The sequence below is a fragment of the Bidens hawaiensis genome, unplaced genomic scaffold (assembly GCF_021521415.1).
Source record: "Bidens hawaiensis isolate Kalapana, Puna unplaced genomic scaffold, B.hawaiensis_p1.1 tig00039045_1, whole genome shotgun sequence".
NCBI lineage: Eukaryota > Viridiplantae > Streptophyta > Magnoliopsida > Asterales > Asteraceae > Bidens > Bidens hawaiensis.
The window spans coordinates 128998-151157 of NW_027496864.1; the positions used below are offsets into that span (position 1 = coordinate 128998).

Genomic DNA, 22160 nt, shown 5'->3' on the forward strand with positions numbered 1-22160 from the left:
TCAGGATCAGGCTTCAGGGCCACCTCCGCTTGGACCAGCACCGTCAGAGAGCGGCTGCCCAAGGAAAGCCTTAAGGATGTTTAGCCCATCATCAGCAGCAGCAGCTTCATTCACCTTCTCCACCACTGGATGCGGGAAGGCAGCGTACTGGTTCACAGCTTGGTCATAAGCAGCTTCAGTATTAACATTGAATAAAGGGAAGTTGGAGGGCGGAAAGCCTCTCTCAGCAAACCCTAGACCAAGCAGGAAGCCAGTCTTCTCCCCATCCTCATGAGAAGCGTTGAGGGCTGCGCTCATCGCATCGTCATAAGAGGTCTCTGAAAGGACCCGACGCACAACCTACAAAAGAATACAAGTTAGAACATTTTCTAATTACGAGCGGAAAGCGTAAAGAAAAAGATAAAGATACCTGAGGCAACGCTTCTCGAAGCAGCCATTGGAGGGTAGCTTGACTTTCTTTGTAAGCACGTTCGGCTCCGCTTTTATCAAGGTTGGCAAGTTGAACTTCCTTGGCGGCAGCCTCTTCGACGCTTTTGAGTTTCCTTTCAGTGCGGTCAAGCACCCCCCTCTGGTCAAGGATCTCCTGCAGCTTCTTGGCATCTTCCATTGCCAAGGCGTCATGAGCATGCTGAAGAGCCTTTAATTTGCATTTAAGCTGCTCATTCTCTTCGCGAAGCGGCTCAGCAACAGCTTCAGCCTTGGCAGCCCTCTCAGTTGAGTTTCGCGCAGTCTCCTTAGCCAGCCGAAGCTGTTCATTCACAGCTTGGGCAGCCTTGGAGCGGGCCTCGAGTCGCGCCTGGACTTCAACCTCGAGGGCCTTGAATGCTCTCTCCTTCTCGGCGGCGGGCAGCGGCCAACTGCCGGTTCTCCTCCCGCAGAGCCCGCGTCTCAGATATTTCTTTGGCGCGAGCTGCTTTTAACTTGTCGTTTTCACGACAAAGCAGCTCGACGCGGGGCTGCATCCGGGCTTGGAGAACCCGAAGCTCATTGGTTAGCCTACCCTCCTGGTAGCTAGCCATGCTTCCCCCAACGCACCATGAGGAGCAGCGTGGCGAGCCCAATCCACGCACTCCACAGGGGTGCGAAGGGTTGTTCCTCGGCGTATGTTCCATCTTGGAACATACACTTCATTGGAATCCGACACTGCAAAAGAAACAAAGGCAGTTAGGAAAAGATGACAAAAATATACAAAGGAAAAAGAACCCTACGTACCTGTAGGGTCAATAACAGGCCGATAGCCGCCAAACCCATCACCTGAACCTAAAGGAAATCCATCCAACAGGTCAGGCAGATGGGAAGGTGGCATAGATCGGCGGGAAGCCCGGCGCGTACCTGATGGTCCGGCCGTCGGTGCCGGTGGCGCAGGTATAGTGGCAGCCGCTGTGGTAGCCATTGTTGGCGTCGCCTCCTCAGCAACAGTAACCGCCGGCTCCGTGAAAGATGCTGTAAAAATTGCACTCACGGCCGGCGGAGACACCTTCTCAGCTGGAACAGCCTCAGGAAGGCTGGAACCAACGGAAGCAGGCGCAGACGCCTGGGTTGACGCCTCGGGAAGGCTGACCGAGCCTTCCCTCATTGGCGGGGGAATACTTGCTCCAACTCCACCCTGGAATGCGTCAACATCCACACCTGCACAAGCAAAAGTGTTAGAAAAATTTATTTGAAACAACAAATCTAGACAAGAATTATGGGGGTACTTACGGGGTTTCTTGAGCTTGAACGTACGGACGAGCGGGGGCGAACCCGATGGAGCCGGCCTCTTGACACCGGTAACCGTCGTCGTCGCTGCCTCCCCGGAGGTAACAGCTACATCCTCCGGAGCGGTGGTCTCCTCACCACCGGGCTTCCCCGCCACCTCTGCACTATCTGACTCCGAGTCAGATAGGACTACCGGGTCGGCCGTAGAGGCCACCTTCTCCTTGCCTTTCCCGACGGCAGCCTTTTTCTTCCGCACCAGTGGAGGACCTTCTGCGGATTCCTCAGAAGAAGAAATGTCAACTCCAGCAGCAGGCACAGCATTGAGAGGTTCAGGGTAGAAGATAGGCTTACCTGGCCGTCGGTGGCTCAGGATCTCTTGGCCTGGCGGGTAAACCTCCACGAACCGACCCGCGGTCTGCTCTAAGATGGGCAACTCGTTCTCGTCCAGAGCACGAGTACCCATCCGCGCGGGACCATCTTCCTCCCGCGGGTTCAGGAGCGACTGAAGATCGTTCCCCTCTGAAATCAACAAGAAAGTTAGAAAAAATCGAAGTCAGCAAAATGAAACAAGACGTACCATAAGGGACAGAGTTCGAACCATATTCAAGGACGATCGGAACCTTATCCGCATTCGCCGCCTTCCACACCCGGCTCATCCCCAGCATCACCATCGCCGACTCCGGAAAACGGAAAACCGGGGACTGGACCCGGGATATCTTCGAGAACCATTCCGCCTCCTCGTAGTTGAGGGCGGGAAGGTTCGGAAGCGCCTGGCCATTCTTGAACTTCATGGCGATGGGGATGGCGCGAGCGGATATGAAGAAGAACTCTCTTCTCCATGAGCGAAGACTCCGCTCGGTGGTACAAATCTTTAAACCCTTGATACGGGTTGTAAGAGTGTACCACCCCTGGATGCACCTCCAAGTGTAGAAGGTCATCAGACGGTCAACGAGGGGCTCAAGGCCCAGTATCCGGCACACCCACTCAAAGTGCCGGACCTTGGCAATGGCCATGGGGTGCACCTCTGTCAGGTGCACACCGTGCCTCTCCAGGACACGGTACACAAACTTTGTCAACGGAAACCTAAGGTTTCCGTAGACAAAGAATGCAGCATAAACCCCGATCTTGCCACGAGGGGCATCGTACACAGTATGGTGGGGTTCAGGAAACTCAGGCTCGAGAGACTCGAGCATGAACTTCCTGACGATATACTGGTACAGATCGACAGGAAGAGAGCACTGGCATTCGCCAGCAGTCTTCTGGTCATCAGCATCATGAGAAGACATGGTGGAAGAAAGATGAAAAGAGATTTCAGGGTAATGCTTTACTGAACAGAAAAATTCGCCGGAAATTACTTGAGAAGAAGAGATGAAAGTGAAAAGTGTGAATTGCAAATAACCCTCTCCCCCTTTATATAGTAATCGCAATTAATGCGATGAATTTAATACGGAAGAGAGAGAAATCAAAGGTGCAATGAAACTATGACGCGTGGCAAAAGCAAGCTGGCAACATCTGTCACAAGGACGTATGCCAGAGATTTCGCGGCTACGCGCCCGAAATCCCGTGCCCACGCGCCTGAAAAAGCAACTGGAATGACCATGTTCTGTCACGTCACCATAACTCCCTGCACGTCCTGACACAGTCAGAAGAAACCGTCGCACGACGTTTCAGAGGTTTGGACTTATCTTTTCACCAACTCTTCGAATTTCAAAATTCAAAATTCGAAAATATTAAAAAGTAAGCGGGAAAATACCCCTTACCCCTTGGCAAGCAAGTAACCGTAAGACGGACGCGGGTACAGTGTAAAGGCAAAACCCTTCACATACCTAGCACCCGCAGGGAATTGAAGCCAAATAAACCTTGGCAAAAAATAACCGTAAGACGGCTGTGGGTACAGTGTTAAGGCAAAACCCTTCACATACCTAACACCCGCAGGGAATTGAAGCCAAGAAAACCTTGGTGAACAACCGTAAGACGGATGCGGGTACAGTGTTAAGGCAAAACCCTTCACATACCTAGCACCCGCAGGGAATTGAAGCCAAGTACCTCGGCAACAAGTAACTATAAGACGGGTGCGGGTACAGTGTAAAGGCAAAACCCTTCACATACCTAGCACCCGCAGGGAATTAACGCCAGGAATACCTTGGAAGTAAAGTAACCGTAAGACGAGCACAGGTACAGTGTTAAGGCAAAACCCTTCACATACCTAGCGCTCCGCTGGGAATTGAAACCAAGAAGGATCTTCTGGGCAATGCTTGCGGAAACGGAAATAACATCCCCGCATAGCGGGAACGTCGAGAACTACGTTGTTTGAAGCTCCAAGATGGAATTGGTGGTCTTAACATAATTGATCACTATGTTCAAAACTACCAAAACCTCATGGAAAATACATACAACTGGGACTCAATGCTCCTGACTTGCGAGGAGGTTACAGACCTACCCGCATCATACCCAAAGACCAAGCAGGAAACTCGGGCATTTCTGCAAGTGACAAGGACTTCCGCGGAAAGAATCCCCATGGAAAACCTTACAAAACCCTTTTCAAAACCCTTTGCTCAAGTCCAAAAGTTCACCTCATTTTATTAAACACTCATGAGAAGAACATTGGACTGGGGGGACTTGAAGAGGTAGGTCCCAGCAGAGCCCAGTTGGACCCGCAAGACTCACCTTAAACAGGGACGTCTGCGCAGAGACCAACTGGATCCGCAGGACCAACCATGCTCAGAGACGTAACGTCCTTACGCGCAGTACGCAAGCTGGTCCCGCAGGAAATGCCTCCCAATGGTGGACTCCGCCTGTCCCCGCAGCCTCGGATACAAGCCATTAGGGAAGGCCACCCGCGCAGCACGGCTACACGCACAAGGCACTTAACTCTCCCCAGTGTCACCTGAAGGAATGAGCAAAGGCGGGAGGGGGAAAACTCCCGCCTAAATGAGCCAGTCCGTATGATGGAGGATCTTTTGTGTGATACCTGACGAGGTACAGACAAAAGATCTGACCAAGAATGCGACAGCTCACTGACAGCAGCATGGCAGACAGCACGCCACAGCACTGTGACCAATAGCCGCCGCCTACCCACCAACTCCTGCCATACCACGTGCCTAGCCTGTAGTTGGCAGAAGAGGAAGAGTGCACGACACGCCTGCTCTGTGTCAGCCGCTACCTATCCACCACTCACAGGCAGGGCACGTGCATAGGTTACAGTTGGTAGCGTGTTGGGCCGGCTAAACCCCTTGGAAACCTACCTTCGGCTATAAATACCCCAATGGTATGAACATCTTATCTTATCATATATACCTGATATCTGCTCTAGCAATCTCTTAATATACTTTTATATTTAAAGAGCAATCTAGTCTGATTCTCACGCCGGAGGGTGGTCACAAGGAGGAACCCCCCCCCTTCTCAGTGACGAGCTCACGGTGTCTGTTTTGCAGGTTATCAGAAGAACCATCTTCCAAGGGTCTAACCCCTCGTGGGAAACAGCTCTCCAACCCCCAGGTTACCAGTAATCTGCCCGGGGTCTGGTTAGTGTTTCTTCACTCTCACTTCACCCTTTTGCTTTCCGACTGCACGTTGGATGATGGATAATAGTATTATTATATTTTTAACTTTCTTCCTTTGCTTTCTTTTAAGTTTATTATTATATTTTGTTTTATAAAGTTTTAGGTCGAAACACTTCACTAGTTATTGCTTTTTAAAGCATTTCCAACATGCACACTTCTACAAAACCGGGAAACATACTCTTTGAGCTATTTACATTATATACTTTTTCCCTGTTCTTTTTCTACCATTACCACCACATGTTTTCACTTTCCATATTTTTTTTCTTAAAATTATATATATACATTGTTTGGGATTTTTTTAAATTGTTAATGCCGTTATATATCTTAGTTGCTTACTTTGTTCACAACTTTTATAACCAACATACTAATCTCAAGAGTATCCTAAACTCTTTAGACTATTAGAAGGTCGTCCACGAAATAAAAAAAACTACGGCTTTGGACATAAAAAAAATTGGGTCATAAATTACGAACTCAATAACACGTTTATAATTTGGATATCGTGATAACAATAAACTAAGTAAATGTGTTTTTACAAAGTGTTCTAGTTAAAATACTTGCAGCAAGCTGTTTTACTGTTAGACACTAGCAATATGGATAGAGACAACTGACAAAGCATTCCACACACTACATACGACATTGAGACAATCTCGTCCACATACCTCTCTAGTTGACCTCATGAGTCATGTTTCACACCTTTTCATTTATCCATATCTCTTTTGTTTGTTTTCACTTTCCTTGTGATCCTATAAATCTTAAACCAACATGTTCACTTTATTTCCTACCTACTTTTCTTTTTAATTTTTAATTTTTTTGATTGCTTGCTAATTTGCTATATTATTGGGCTCTTTAATTAGTATAACCTGGTTGCTACGATGGAACCGAGCTTGGTTTTTAATACATTAATTATTATAAGTGTTAAATATAAAATGTTACTAACATGGCCACTTTACGAAATATGACTAGTATTACTAATTACACTAGTAGAAAATATATCTTTAATGACGCGCGAATCATGACACACTGACATGTAAAAAACCGTGTGTCATTAAATAGCGTCATCTTTTATCAATATTCGAAGAAATGATGACAATTTTTGCGTGTCACCGTTTTTATGTCACTAAAAGTTAAAAAAAAACATGGGCTACACTTTGATTGTGTGGGCTGACAGTCTGGTAACAAACAATCATCGTTCATACCAATTTCTACAGAAGACTCATCAGCATCATCACCTCTCATCCCAAAACGGTCAGATCTCATCATCATTCATTCGTTCATCGTCGATTTACACACTGATTCAAACACTCATCGTTCCCTCTCATCCCAATCGTTCACATCATCACCTCTCATCATCGATTTCAGATTACGACGGATCGGATTGTTGATTTACGGTATAATTACTCACTGGAACTGATTAATCTATTAATTTTAGCCATCAAATTTACATAAATTGTTAGGTTTAATCTGTTGACATGATTTTTAGGTTTAATCGCTAATTGTTGATCTCAGAAACTGATTACGCACTGTTTATGGTATAATTACTCATTGGAACTGATTAATCTCAATTTTAGTTTTCAATTTTGCACAAATTGTTAAGTTTAATTTGTTGACATAATTGTTAGGCTTTTAATCTGTTGACATGATTGTTGATTGTTAGGTTTAATATGATGACATGTTAGGTTTAATGTTTCTAATCTATTTGTTAAGCTTGATTGTTGATTTCCGATATAATATCAAGGGAATAATGTGGGTATAATCTATAGCGATGCTTGATTATGTCTGTATAAGGAACTAGTTGGCCCGAACCGTGCTTATTACTTATGTGTTAGAGATTTAAAAGCTTAAGTTTTATTTCAAATGCATGGCATGTTAATAAATTATGATCTGATGTAAAAAAGAAAGCAATGAGACATGTTCTATTTTTTATGGTAAATTCCAATTGATAGTTAGAAAGTTATATCATTCATATACTATTGTTTGTTTGTTATAATGTTATTCATATTTTATTGATCATGTCCATGTATATAATGTAAATTATCACAAAGTTTTGGTAAATCAAATCTTTGTGATGATGATTGTTGTTAGAATGACTAACATAACCCTGCATTTGAACAGTTATATTCGTTTACAAAGTTTGTCACGTGGCTTGTAGGTGTGTGTTCTTAAACAATAGATTCGGCTTATAATAGAGCGGACTACAGCAGTTTGATATTCATTTGTTTTGGCCTGCACTGCACTGCAATGGACTTACTGGCATGCAACCTGCACTGCAATGGACTTACTGGCCTGCAACCTGCACTGCAGTGGGTTTTCGGGACTTTGCATGCCTGCAGAAGCAGAACCGGGCTGCTGAGTTGTGTGCTAAACGTTGCACTTGTGGTTTTCTATGCTGATTCAATATTCGAAATTAGTTAGTCTTCTAAACAGTTACACTTTTGTTTTTTTCTCTAAGATATATTTACAAATTTTTGAGTTTTACATGTTTTGTATAGTAAAGTTGTCGTTTAGTATTACTCCCCTTATTCCTTTAGGAAAAAATATTTTTAAATATTTGTCGGTTTTTAACTTATCTGAGTTGGTTACACATTGTGGCCCGTTGCATGTCTGAGCTGGCAGTTTTATCTGCATAAATGGACTCTATGGGTTTTTGATAAAGCATCTAAAATAATATCTGACCCTTTTTCGAGTGTTTTACAAAAAGCAGAAAATTGTGTTCGTTTGTTCGCGTTTAAAATAACATCATGGGCTAAGTCGTTTAAACTTGTTAAAGGCGACGGACTCATTTCTTTTAATATCCGGGCCACAATGTGTACCGGGTCGGAAACCACAATGTGCCTCGGAAACCATCAGATGTATATTTTGTGGATTTGAAGAATCGCATATTCTAATATGCCCTTTCTTTTATGCAGGAATCATTTTATCGTGGATTTGAAGAATCGCCAACATGGATACACCGTGATTTTAAGGTCATTATTCACATGCGCTTGTGGTCGCTTGCGACTTTTGTTTATAATACAACATACAAGATGACACCAGACTACTAGAGGTGCAGCAGCCAGGAAGTGGATATGATTTTAAGTGAGTGTAGATAACTGACTGATCTTTTCATTAAAAACATGTTATCGTTGAAATCTACATGTTTGATATTTTGCATTAAGGACTAATTTAGTATTAAAACATCATAATCATCATTTACAGAGCTGAAATTTGGTCATTTGGAATTACCGCCTTAGAATTGGCTCATGGTCATGCTTCTTTTTCAGAATACCGTCCAATGAAGGTTAGAATTTCTGATAATATATTGAATGTATATTATATATTCTTGTCCGTTATAAGTTTTTATGTTTCTTCAAGTAGTTTGTTGCTTTTGTGCTTCAAGTCCTCTTGATGACTATACAAAACGCACACCCAGGATTCTATTGCGATTGGGATAAACAGGTAACCACAACCTTATATAGTAATGTCTAATCTTTTAATATTAACTCTTTTTGATATAGTAACCACAACCTTATACAATAATTTATAATCTATTTCTTGACAATTTATTGCCTTTATTTGGTGAAGTTTATTGTGATTGCAGGCAGCATATGGGGCATTTTTCAGATTCTATTAAATGATTTTTCTTTCTCTAGCTTCATGCTCTATCAGACCAGTTTAACCGATCACCAGAGCATCATAAATTTGTGAGACGGCAAGTGCTTAATCAGGTAATCTTTACTTCGAGTTATCTCTTATATTATTGAACACAAAAAAGTTTAAAAGAAAATGTTTTATAACGAAAAATGATTTAAACAGTATAGAACATATTTCATGTTTGTTGATTTTGCTGAGTTTGATGGACATCGGGTATGATATTGTATCTGGTGGAACTGATAAACATTTGGTCTTGGTAGATTTAAGAAACATGGTATGTTTGCAGAACATAGTTGCACATATATTTCCATTCTTGGAGGGCAGCTTAGACATTTTTTTTCCGAATACAGGGTATCGGTCATTGGGTCAAAAATATTGTTCCCTGTGTCATATCTGCCATGGTGCCTGGTGGCATTTGCAATTGTATATTCTAAATCTTGCATGCATTTGGAAAAAACCTTTTGACATTTTTAAATATCCAAAATTTAGATCTTTCATTATTAATTTGAAAGATTTTTTTGTTTTGTTTTTATGGTTCAGGAACTCTTGCGTCAACATCCATGAGATTTTTTAAGGATGATTTTGTCTAAGTTGCAGAGTTATTTGATGCTACAGTCAAGTTTAAAGTTAAGGTTGCTTCTACAGGTTAGAAATACTCTTATCTCACCAATTGATAACAAGTTTGACTTTTAGGTCATTTAACTAGTTTTCCACTTTAAAGATTGAAGAGCTCTTTAAATTGATTGCATAATTAGAAATGAATAAATTTAGGGTTTAGGTGTAAGTAAGCTTAGAAACAATCTTGTAGGTTTGACCTCAAAAGTCCACAAAATAGACTCATTTATTCTACAAAGCTCTTATTGTACTGTACTTATATGAAGATAGTGGTATTTGACTTTAGAGGTCAAACTTGTTAAGTTTCAACTTTCAACCCAAACATTTTGAAAAATTCTGACAATAGTCTGAATGTTATGATGTGGAATTGAGGCTTGAAAATTAAAATCAAGTAGTTAGGCTTTTCTTTAGTTCTAATTATAATTGTTTTCACTAAACCAAATTTTTCTCAGGTTAGAGAAGGAAAGATGAGTACATAGATGCTGATATGGATGAAAATCGTGATGAATAGTCGACTTTTGTGGCAAACTTCATTTCTCGGTGAAATTTTGTATCGGCATTAATGAAATGTTAACTTTGAAATGCTTGTAATATGTATTTTATAAAATAATGTATAAAATGGATTTTTTTACTACATATGTATATTATTTGTATTATGAGACATTAACTGCCATTTAATGTGAAAATAGTAATTATATGAAAAAAATATTTTTTTTAAAATACTTAAAACCATGACATACAAATGCATGTCAAAAACATGTGTCATAAATGCGTGTCGTAAACAGATGACAAACAAATACATGTCATCTTTCTTTTATGACATGGCCTTCCTTGACACGACTATGCGTGTCATCTACCCCTTTAATGACGTGCATTGCGCGTCATTAAAGGTGTATTTTCTAGTAGTGTTACAAGGGAAAGCCGAAGCACTTGGTGGAAGGTATAAAGGGTTTAGGGTTTCCATGGATTCGTGATCGTTCGAGAAGGGAGTGCATTATGTGGGAGAAGTGGAGAGCATTTAACGCGTAAGGTGTTTGTGTTGGGTTTTGTGGTTTTTTTAGGGACAGTTTCATGTATACCCTTACAAATATTGGAGATATCATATATATTCGTGCAAACTAAAAATATCATTTATGCCTTTACATAGTTGTTAATATATCATATATATCCAATTCATTAATTTTTTTAAAAAAATCATCATATTACCCTTATTCGATTAGATGCCATAAAATGTTTACAATGTAGACCATTTGATGCGATTAACCTTCGAAAGGTTTGCAATTTTGAAAAAGTGACGAGAGACGATTTTATTGTCATCAAAGCTGAGAAAGTTGATCAAAATTAAAGTGATATAAAATGGTAAAAACACAGTATACAATAGAATAAATATGATATATATGATAAGAGCATACATAATATTTTAATTATTTTGTAAGAATAAATAGACAGAATTACAAATTTTGTCCTTTAAAAAAAGCCAAAAACCGGTTCGTGTCCTTTTCTAAGTTTCCTTGCAGGCGGTGTACTTTAAACTTTTTTTTTCTACACGTTATGTCCTTTACGCTAACTGGGTTAGAAAAACTCAGTTAAATGCCCTCACGTGAGACGCATGTGAGGGCATTTTTGTCTTTTTGCCTACCCTGCTTCTTCTTCATCACAAGGGCAGAAACATCCCGCCGGAAAACTCGTCGGAGCTCCGGCATCCATTTCCGGCCACCAAACATCAACATCACTTCAAACCTACAATCCCATCATCAACACCTTCATCGTCATCCGGCGACACCGGAGCCGGCGGAAGCCACCCTCCGAGGTTCAACTGCTACTGCTTTTCATGTTACACTAGTTACTGGGTCCGGTGGGATGGCTCACCAAACCGCCAGCTGATTCATGAAATCATTGATGCTTATGAGGATGGATTGATTAACAACAATAATAATAATAGTAACAAAAAGAATAAAAAGGATAGAAAGAAGAATAAAGTTTCTCCAACTCCAGATTCTTCTCACGCGCCGCCGAGTGTTGTGGAGGAAGTAGCTCACGCGCCGCCGCAAGAGGAGGAAAATATGGTCAACAATGATGACGATGAAGGTGACGGTCAAGATGGATTGATCAGTGCCACGTCATCATCGGAGAAAGGATCAGCTTGCAAAACCCTAAGCAGGCCGTAAATCAGCTTGCAAAACACTCACACAATCACCGTCCGCTCAACTCAATTATAGACGATCAATAATCAGCAACCATAACAGACAACTATAACAGACAGCTGCCATCGCCACCACTAACGGTTACGAATCGGACCCACCACCAACGATTACGAATCAGAAATTAAAACCCTAAAAACAGGTGTTTTGTGATAGAACCCTAATTCCAAACGAATCAGAATTGAGGACGATTGTGGATGAGGGAATCGGAGATGGAGCGGTGGCTGGTGGCGGAGCTATGGTGGCGGTGGTGATGGTGTTTGAGGAACATAGAGAGAGAAGTGAGATGAGGCAGCACAGAAACAGAAGAAGAAGAAGAAGAAGAAGCAGGGTAGGCAAAAAGACAAAAATGCCCTCACATGCGTCTCACGTGAGGGCATTTAACTGAGTTTTTCTAACCCAGTTAGCGTAAAGGACATAACGTGTAGAAAAAAAAAGTTTAAAGGACACCGCCTGCAAGGAAAGGACACGAACCGTAATTTGGCTTTTTTTAAAGGACAAAATTTGTAATTGGGTCGAATAAATATGATATATTAAGTTTTGTTTGGGTATATATATATATATGATATTTCTAATATTTGTAAGAATATATATATATCAAATTAATCCTTTTTTTATCGGGGCTTTACTGTTCTATACAAATGTATATACCAATGGGTGGTTATATGTGCCAGGTTGGATAGCTTCTTGCTTTCCGTTTTGATGGATACGAAAATTTTGTTGGTTGTTAAAAAAAATAATAAAAATTACTAAATACATTTTTGACTTGATGTTACACCTACTCATCCAATTTATTCACGCAACACAGTGGTCTTGATTGACCTAATATCTTTTTTTGTCTTTCTATTTCTAGCTATCCCTCACCTCAAAGGCAGTATTATGGATGAATATTCCACCGAATCCAGTAAGTTCTGTAGGGCATGTTTGGCTAAGCTTATGAAGAGCTCCTTATGACTTATGGAGGGGTAAAAAGACAAAAATGCCCCTATAAAAAATGCCCCTATAGGGGCATTTTTGTCTTTTTACCCCTCCATAAGTCATAAGGAGCTCTCCATAAGCTTAGCCAAACATGCCTGCAATGAGCATTTGGAAGAAATTAAAAAGTAGATCTTTCTAAAATGCAACTTAGTGCTACATGTGAAATTACTTATCCCTATACATTGTCTAGGAAGCTCCTTCAAGGGTTCCATCTCTTCTAAAGACCATTCTTAGTGCAATTTCTTGTCATGTTAGTTTGTCTGTTTGCCACATTTTCCATATATTTCAATTAGAAAGATCAAAAAAGTTGGCCTAGTTTTCTTTCTTCTTTTTTTTTAATCATTTTCTAGTAAATTAATGCTCATATTTAGTGCATACTCCACTCAAATCCTTGTGTGTTCTTTCGTTGCTGATATTTATTAATTTTGGACAGGCTCATTCGACGGTAAATTGGTAAAAATATGTGCATTTTGCAATTGGTGGACGTTTATAGTTCTACTTGCGTACATTAACTTTTGCCTTCAGTCTGATAATATTATTAAATATTTTTCACATATAACGTTTAAGATAATATAAGTGGCCTCAGCCCAATAATAAAACCCATACATAAGTATAGCTTGCCCAATATACATAATCTGCCGAATAGATATGAATTGGCCCAATAGTTAGGCCCAACTTGCTTAATTTAGATAATTAACTAATACTTGTATGTTTAGACGAAACGGGTTCATCTATGTACATAAACCGGAACACCAAAACTATAAAAGGACACATCCGGCATATAAAACGTTGATATAACATTGTAGTCTAGCTACGCAACATGATCCTATGAAAAGGGTAAAATATTAGTTAAATTAATAAACGTGTACAAAATATAATATAATTATTACCAATGTAGTTATGCACAATAAACAATATACATGAATTACCGAAACACGACATCAAAGATTAATGAGTCAATAACTTTACGTGACTGACACCTATACAGGTGTTAGTCATGCCCACTTACGTGAAATAATATTGTAAGTGCTATTATTATTATTACTTATTTTTCAATTACATAGTTAAATCATTATACAAATTTCGGCAGGGATTGAAAAATGAAAATAGAACTTATTTGTGCATACTTTATGTTGGAACTATTAATAGATGATACTTTGAGTGTCACGCATTAAGCAATATTATCTAACATATGCTTAATGTGATTAAACAGTAAATTTCGTCAAGGCTAGTTGTTGAACTAAATGCTTAATGCTTAATGTGATTAAACATATATTTAGTGTTTGGTGAACTAAAAAATAGAATGACATGAATTAAAATTGATTACTGTTTATATCTTTGATGAATTCATAAATATTGATTTATTAACTTTTGTAACTAACTTTGTAATTAACTATTTATGCATTAATCAGATAATTAGTTAATTCTAATCTAGATTAAATATATTGTAATAGTTTATTTATTGATCCAACTGAATAGTTTTTGAATTAGTTTATACACAATGATTTCGATGGATATTATATGTACACGTCTTAAAGCATGGTGTTTTTCCTTCCTCCAAAACTGTCCACCACCATTCATGGAGGTGGAATCAGGGGCGGGCCCACATAGTTCCCATCGGGGTCCTGGGACACCAATGTTTTTTAAAAATTACTTAGAGACGATATATTAAATTTTGTAAGGATCCCATAAAAATTAATACTTGGAACCCATACTATTAAGGCTGAACTAGTCTAGTGGAAAGTCCCTTGTTTTTTCTTTGAGAGGTTGCAGGTTCAAGCCTCACCATACCCAGTTTTTGTTGTTTTTTTAATATTCTAGTCAATATTAGTTATTTAGTTAGGGTATTTGTGTTTTTTCTTTAGTTTATCCTATATAACCATTATCACTTTAGTTTATCCCATATAACCATTATCACCATGCAACATATATAATGACAACATGAGTTTTACATATACTTAAATTATTTATCTTGTGTATGTATATTATAATTAATTATTTATTTGTGTAAGAGTTAGTTTTTCATGTCTTGGTTATTCATGTAAGACCATATATATATAGCTTACGCTTATGTTTTTCGGGTATGAATAAAAATGAATTAAAAGTGTATGTTCTATCTAGTTTCTAATCTATATTCTTTATACTTGTTTTTGATGACACCATATTTTCGTGTTTTATTATGTTACTCCTCTCAACCCGATCCGAATAACGACCGACCCAAAAATTTTGTAAACCGGAAAAATTGGGACCCCATTGACAAAAAATCCTGGGTCCGCCACTGGGTGGAATCGCCCTATTATCTATTTTGAAGACTTCATAATTTTGATCTAGGATAATGTGCATGACACGGAAAAATGAAAGAATTGATAAGAACTAAGAAATCAATATGAGACCCGGATTCGATTTCACCTTACTTTACTGGAATAGTCTACCAATGAAAGAAACTATTCTTATTTGATTGAAGTTACTGTTAGAGAATATTATAGAAGAATATATTATTAGAGTTTTAATATAATAGTGTTACCATAATTAGGATATTGTATTTGAGTATGTTTCTTTGTATTTATCTAATTGTACATCTATATATAGTTGGTCAATAATACATTACACCTAACGGGGTTTTCATTATTTTACATGGTATCAGAGCATTACCAAACCGTCACCGCTTTATAACACACAAATATAGTTTACTAGCATTACCAAAACGTCACCGCTTTCGGATTATCCACAGTAGATTGTGGCATGTCTCTTTCACGTGGATTACGATCTATCGTTGCGATTTTTATAACTATCTATTTCTTTTATCTCTTTGTTTTGGTCCAGGTTTAACTACAGATGTCTTTTAGTGCTCAATTTTTGAATTTTTATAGTATTCTTTTATTTTCTCTCTATTTAATTTTGTTTTGGTCGTGAAAGTTCTTACCCCACGGGAAAGCTTTTATATATTTTGTTTATTTTCCTTTTACGAAAGGTTTTGCCTTCATAATTCTTGTAGCTTTTGTTTTTTTTCCCCATCATTAGTTTCGATAAGAGGAAATTTTGTAGTTTCTATTTATTTATTTAGTTTTATTCTTCGGTAGAAATAAATGGCCGTCATGGGTTGCTAAGTCGTTGCTTCGGCCGACTCAATCATAGCTCCTGTTGCTGCAGTGGAAGCTCTTGTCATCAAAGTTTACCGTCCTCTGGCCACGGTCAAGACGTCGCTGATCTTCTTAGGTCTTACAACCGATCGAGTTTCTACTCTACGTGACAGCTGGTCGTATATCTTCACAAGCTTTGCGCTCCAGTCGAGCGTCCGATTTCCTACCGCTGTGACTGCGGGGGGAATGTTAGAGAATATTATACAAGAATATATTATTAGAGTTTTAATATAATAGTGTTACCATAATTAGGATATTGTATTTGAGTATGTTTCTTTGTATTTATCTAATTGTACATCTATATATAATTGGTCAATAATACATTACACCTAACGGGGTTTTCATTATTTTACAGTTACAGCTTAGAATAACCTCAGTTGATTGAATTATGATCTTGATTGTAATTCGTTACATTTGAGATTGTATAAATTACATGGCAACAAAAACTTTTCTCCTTTTATTTCGTTGCACCAAAATTGCAAGTGTACGTAAACTGTGTACATATATATACGCACAATTCGGTTTTGGTGGTATAGGGGAGAAAAGAAAAACACTAGGTCTTGTGAGCTTAATTATATACATCATCTTTCATCTTATGAAGAAGGTTTCAAATACATCATCTTTGAAGAAACGTGGATCTACTCGCTGGTAGCAGATCTACTTTCCTCGGGTTTTGATTGTACTATTTCACCGATGGTTCTTCTGGATCTGTGTTCTTCCACCTACAAAATGAACAGCGCCGTTACTTACCCCTCAGAAAGGGACAGAGGGGTCCTCTTTGGGGTAACCCTCCGGCGTGAGAATCAGTAAATGTAGGAGAAGATGATAATGTGTGAGTAAGTGAATCTCAAGAGTATTGCTTGATAGCTGAATACTCTATGATTGTGAGACTGTGTGTTTGTATGTAACTGACTGTGAGTGAATGTAATTCAATATGATTGAATGTGATATCACTGCCTGTAACTGTCAATGATTGAGTATGAATGTGCCATCAAAGTGGAGTTGATGCTGTATTTATAGTGCTAGGGTTTCCGCTGGTTGGGCTCAACCTCGTTGGCCTCCTCCAATCGCACTGCGCCACGTGTCCTCTGGGACACCTGGCGCTTTCTCGTTGGTTGTAATCATGTGGTAGCACATGTGTCATGCTGAGTTATCGACCTTTCATTTGGCAGCTGTCAACATCAGCATATTCTTACTCCTTAAAAAGATGCCTTCTGGAAGGTTGTCTGACGTGCACAATCAAGGTTGCCCTAATCCTGATTTGGATAAGGACGAGGTCGATTATGTGCATGTGTGATATGCGCCAATCCTGAGGATGCGCGAGGTCTTCTCTTTATTCTCACGCGCAGATATTTCATGCGCAGATGTGATATGCACGAGCATGTGATATGCGCCGCGCGCTGATGCGCCGCGCGCATATGTGATGCGCTAGCATATGTGTGCCTGGGCAGATGTGGTATGCACGAGCATGTGATATGCGCCGCGCGCTGATGCGCCGCGCGCATATGTGATGCGCGAGCATATGTGTGCCTGGGCATATGATGCCTGAGCATGTTTTGTATGCGCCATGCGCATAGGTTTTGGCTTTGTGCCCTCATAATGTCTTTATCTTGTGGGTTGACCCGCCTTGCTCGGTGTTGAGGCGGGTACATACCTCTTCAATCTTGATATTCGGTTTTGGCTAGCAGATCGAGCTTGTTTCTTAGTTTGATACATTTATGTGTTTCTATATATATATCCTACATCAAAGGATAACAACTTCTCTTCAAAGGCTCTAGCAATCTAAATCTTCCATGATTTTCTTCTTTTAGTTTCAGTATTCTTTTGGATCATTTGTGAATTTTATAAAATGTTTTATATAAGTTGTATACTGTATATTTATGCTGTTAATATATTTTTCAAACGGTATATAATATCCTAACAAAAACAAACTTATTAATCAATATTAAAACGTTGGACGGATCATATTCAAAATAATGGCAAACTCATGTCAAAGTAATAAACATAAAATACTAGATTTAATGGTATGCTTTTTTTTTTCTTTTAATATAAAGAACTAAATTGTACAAAACATATTTTGAGATAAAAATAAAGTATACTTTTTAAAGTTAAAACGATAGTATATTCTTGTGACGACTACCGTTTGCTTTTTTATGCATATTTTAGCTAACAGATAGCATTTAATGAAACCAACGCGTGGCTAGAGTTTCTTTCTACAAATAGAAGAAACCACTTCTTCTTCTTCTTTTTTTTAAACCAAAATAAAAATATATCGGTACAAATTTAGAGAAGCTCAGTAGTCAATACCAAAAGATCGGGCCAACAATACTCTGGTCTAATATATGTTCAAGCTCAGATGTATTTCTTAAGTGTTTTCTTTTGCGGAATTGCGGTTGTATTGAGTTTTAAATTTTTAATCAAACGTCAAAATAATAATGAATAGTTGAAATTTTGTCTTAGGGCTTGAATGGGTATCGGTGATTGGTAGCCCCGATGGCTTACCGCGAAGTAAATGTTATTATAGAAAAGATTGTAATTGTTATTATAGTTTAAAATTACAAACCCAAAGAGTAAGAAATTAAACACAATACAATTAGCAATAGATTAAAACAAGTCAATATTGAATTTGAAAGCAAATAAATGAATATATATCCGGAGTTGATATGAAAATCTGCATATAACTCATGGACCAAAATCATCATCTTCATGATCCATTAACATCCAAGAACCATCCTCCTGCTGGACCATACTATTATTCTTCTCACACCACCAAGAACCAGGAACACCATATTCTTCCTTCAAACAATCCAGATGCTTGTTCACAAGCACGATATCGCGATTAAATTCCAGCTTAAACCCGCCTTTGCTGCCTTGTGTCCCGGCAACACCATGCATATAAGCCTCCAAGCTATGCCAACTTGACAAACCCCCAGGGCTTTTCAAATAATCAGATTTTGTAGTGTCAATTACCAACTCCATCCCGACATCTGAATACCCTATTAGAGGGTAATTTGGAACCACATCTAATGCGTTGCGAATTCGTAGGGCGTGTAGATCTTTTTGTGAAGTGAATATTTTCTTGAAGCTGGAGTCTCCCACACGAGGGCTGGCGAACGCGAATGTGGTCACTAGGCAGGGCTTGTTTGGCATGCTTTTCGGCTTTGTGACTCCGTTCAAGACCATGTCGATTGCGTTAACTGTCGCGATAGCTGAACCTAAACTGTGCCCGGTTATGGTCAAGCTAATTTCTTCGTTCTTGTATTGTTCTACTAGTCTCTTCACCTCGGTCAGTACCTATATAGAACATGTAGCAATGTTAAACAAATAAGAAATATTTATCTTTAGGTGGTTTGACAAAATATCACCTTAATTTATATATGGGTGTTATGTTTGTGAAGGCTTTGTGCCGGTTTTGAGTTGCGGTTGAAATTGGTGACAAGGAGAATAAGGGCTTGAGCCCATAACGTTTAGTTAATTAAGTTGTAACTCTAATTTTATATCTATATATACTCTTGCTATGTAATTTTAATATTCGCACCTTAATAATAAAATAACTTAGTTGCAGTCAGTGAATGTAGGTCTCCCGTTGAAACTGAATCACGCAAAATTCTTGTGTCATGTTTATTGTTTATATTTTTGTTTGCGTGTTTATAGTTTGGGATTGGCATGTGGCATAATTGTGAAAATATATACAATATCGAGCTTAATAACGTGGACAACTAAGGATCGAGAGGGAGGTTCGGTTGATCTCAAGGGGAGGTTATGGAGGAGATCAAAGTCTGACGACTAAACTCGTTAATAATAATAAGTTTATTATTATTTAATATTTATCTTTTTAGTTTAGATAAGTGTTAGTTTAATTTTTAAAAGTTGTTTGCGTTTTAGTTCAGGTACAATTAGGATTAGTTTGTTTCCTATATAAAGGGTTTTAATTTCCATGTAATTTACATTCAGTTTTAATCAAGAAGTTACCATACCGATTTAACAATAATGATTTTCTAGAGAAGAACATGCCCTTGCTTTCTGAATATGATCAACATGGCAAAGGAACTTTTTCAAAAACTAAAAGTCACTTTTCACTTCCGACTTGTGATGGATACATGATTTTTTTTTCTTCGGGAAGTTATTTTTCGGTATTAAGATTTCTAGCTAGACAACATAAAATTCGGGTCGAGTCAGATCACATGTCATTATCTCAGTATCATAATAAAAGTATATTGTTACTGAAAAAAAATAATAAAAAATAATTTCATTTGAAATATATACATTTTATTGCTATTCCTTACGGTTTTCATGTTTTGCAAACCACCCAAAGATACAAAAGGATTGTAAAACGCACCTGATCCCTCGCGCTCATTTTATTGTAAGGTGAGCGTGGATCTTCAGTCATGTAGATAGAGTACCATCCTTGGTGTATTTTCGGATCATCATCGTTGTTTTCACCAAATATTTCCGGAGCCGAAACCAACGTGAAATCCAAATCATTAACCCACTCCAACGTCCGAATAGTCCCTCTCCATGCAACTAAAATATCCCTCCTTCCTAACACCAACTTCCCATCATCTGTAGCCACCGCGACAAACCCCATCCAATTAGACTCCTTGCTCCAAGCCTCACGCGACAATGACTTGATAATAAACGCGTCAGGAACCGATATAGACGAGGCAGCATATATGTATTTAGTCACTTGATACTTGTTTAGTGGCCTCCCTTGACTCACACCCACCCTAGACAACAAATCCTTGCGTGCATAGCGGCTCGTTCCAGCATACTTTGATACCTTAACCGAGTTGAAAGCATCGTAAGTGGCTTGAGCCATTTCACCATAGTGGATGATGTAGCTACGGAGATCGGGTCCGGGAGGGTCTAATAACCCCTTCCAGTTGGTTTCTCCGCTAAGAGTTTTCCATTGTTTGGTGATGTTCTCTGTGCCTTTGTGAACATCACTATTTTTTGGTTGTTTTTTCTTTCTGCGAAAAATATTCATCATTTGATTTGATTGCTTTGAAGCGTTACAATGGAATGGAGTCCACTTATAATAAAGAAAAGGTACTTATATAGAGAGATTCTTTCATTGAAATCTAAGCAACATAAAACGTATGAAATATGGTAACACTTTTGGACATTAATAATAGTACTATATTCAAATAGCAAATAATTAGATAACCACAGTTTGCAAGACGTACAATTTTCCCAATCCGTTGTACGCAAAAGAACAAATTGTTTTAGTGATTTATTTAAACTCTATATTAAAACATTCCACACTTAGATTGTATAACATTAATCAAAATGTGATGGTTATTGTGTATACCTGTTGGGAACCATATATTTATATCTCATTAATTTATATAGAGGTTACAATATTTGCAACTATATATGGAACAATGTTGTAAAACTCGGTCAAGTCGGCCGGGTACTCGGTGATTACTCGCTCCTTGGCACCCATCCGATATAAGATTGTTTAAAGACTAAGGAAACATGTTTAGATACTAAGTTTGAGTTAAAATGGCAACATGTTCAGAGACAAAGTGTGAGTTATGAGGGCAAATGGACAAATCAAGAGAGAGAACAATTTTTTTTTAATAAAGTTTGGAATTCTTCATTTAACTAAAATATATTATCCAATTACAATAAAGAGATAGGTAAAACAATCAGAACTACGAGCACTCTGAAACCTTTCACAAACGTTGAAGAGTGTTACTCTATGATTGTTCATACGCATGCACTACTAGAGGTGCACAAATCGGGTTTTTTAAATACCCGGGTTTGGGTATAGAACCGGGTTCGGGTATGACCGAGTATTGGTAATAATCGGGTCGGGTTCGGGTAGGGTATTGTCTCTAAAAACCATACCCTATGCATCGGGTTCGGGTCGGGTATAGAACCGGGTATTTGAATACCCTATTATCGGGTATTGAAAAAACCCTGTTTACGGGTTTTTTCGGGTTTTTTTCCGGTATTTTTTTGGTATAGATTGGATTTTTTAAAAGTTTACACTTTTTATGGGTATTATTCGGGTATTTTTAAGGTATTTTTCGGGTATACATCGGGTATTTGAAATACCCGGTTTCGGGTATTGAAAAACCCCGGTTCCGGGTTCGGGTATTACCGGGTACAAATCAGGTTTTTGGGTATTACTGGGTACAAATCGGGTCCGGTTCGGGTTCGGGTTTTAGTGCCAAAATGCATACCCTATCCGTACCCTACGGGTAGGGTCGGGTACGGGTTCGGGTATTAAAAACCCAGGTATTAGAAAAACCGGTTCCGGGTATTTGTTTCGGGTCCGGTTCCAGGTTCGGGTTTTTTGTACACCACTATGCACTACCTTCTTGGAC

The 22160-nt window shown here is 38.9% G+C and overlaps 1 protein-coding gene and 1 long non-coding RNA gene across 2 annotated transcripts; one reads left to right on the forward strand and one right to left on the reverse strand.

Annotated features, from left to right (window-relative positions):
* The first annotated feature begins 6504 nt into the window (after window positions 1-6504).
* LOC143590900 (uncharacterized) lies at window positions 6505-8807 on the forward strand. The gene is made up of 4 exons (XR_013145573.1): window positions 6505-6649; window positions 8168-8336; window positions 8457-8538; window positions 8616-8807. It is a non-coding gene; the product is annotated as an uncharacterized LOC143590900 (long non-coding RNA).
* Window positions 8808-18507: 9700 nt separating this feature from the next.
* Window positions 18508-21066, reverse strand: LOC143590902 (phospholipase A1-II 1-like). Its single transcript, XM_077071251.1, has 2 exons — window positions 20165-21066; window positions 18508-19119 (listed from the first exon to the last, which is right to left on the reverse strand). Exons 1-2 carry the CDS (start codon window positions 20813-20815, stop codon window positions 18508-18510), a joined length of 1263 nt encoding a protein of 420 aa, XP_076927366.1. The 5' UTR covers window positions 20816-21066.
* Window positions 21067-22160: the final 1094 nt, after the last annotated feature.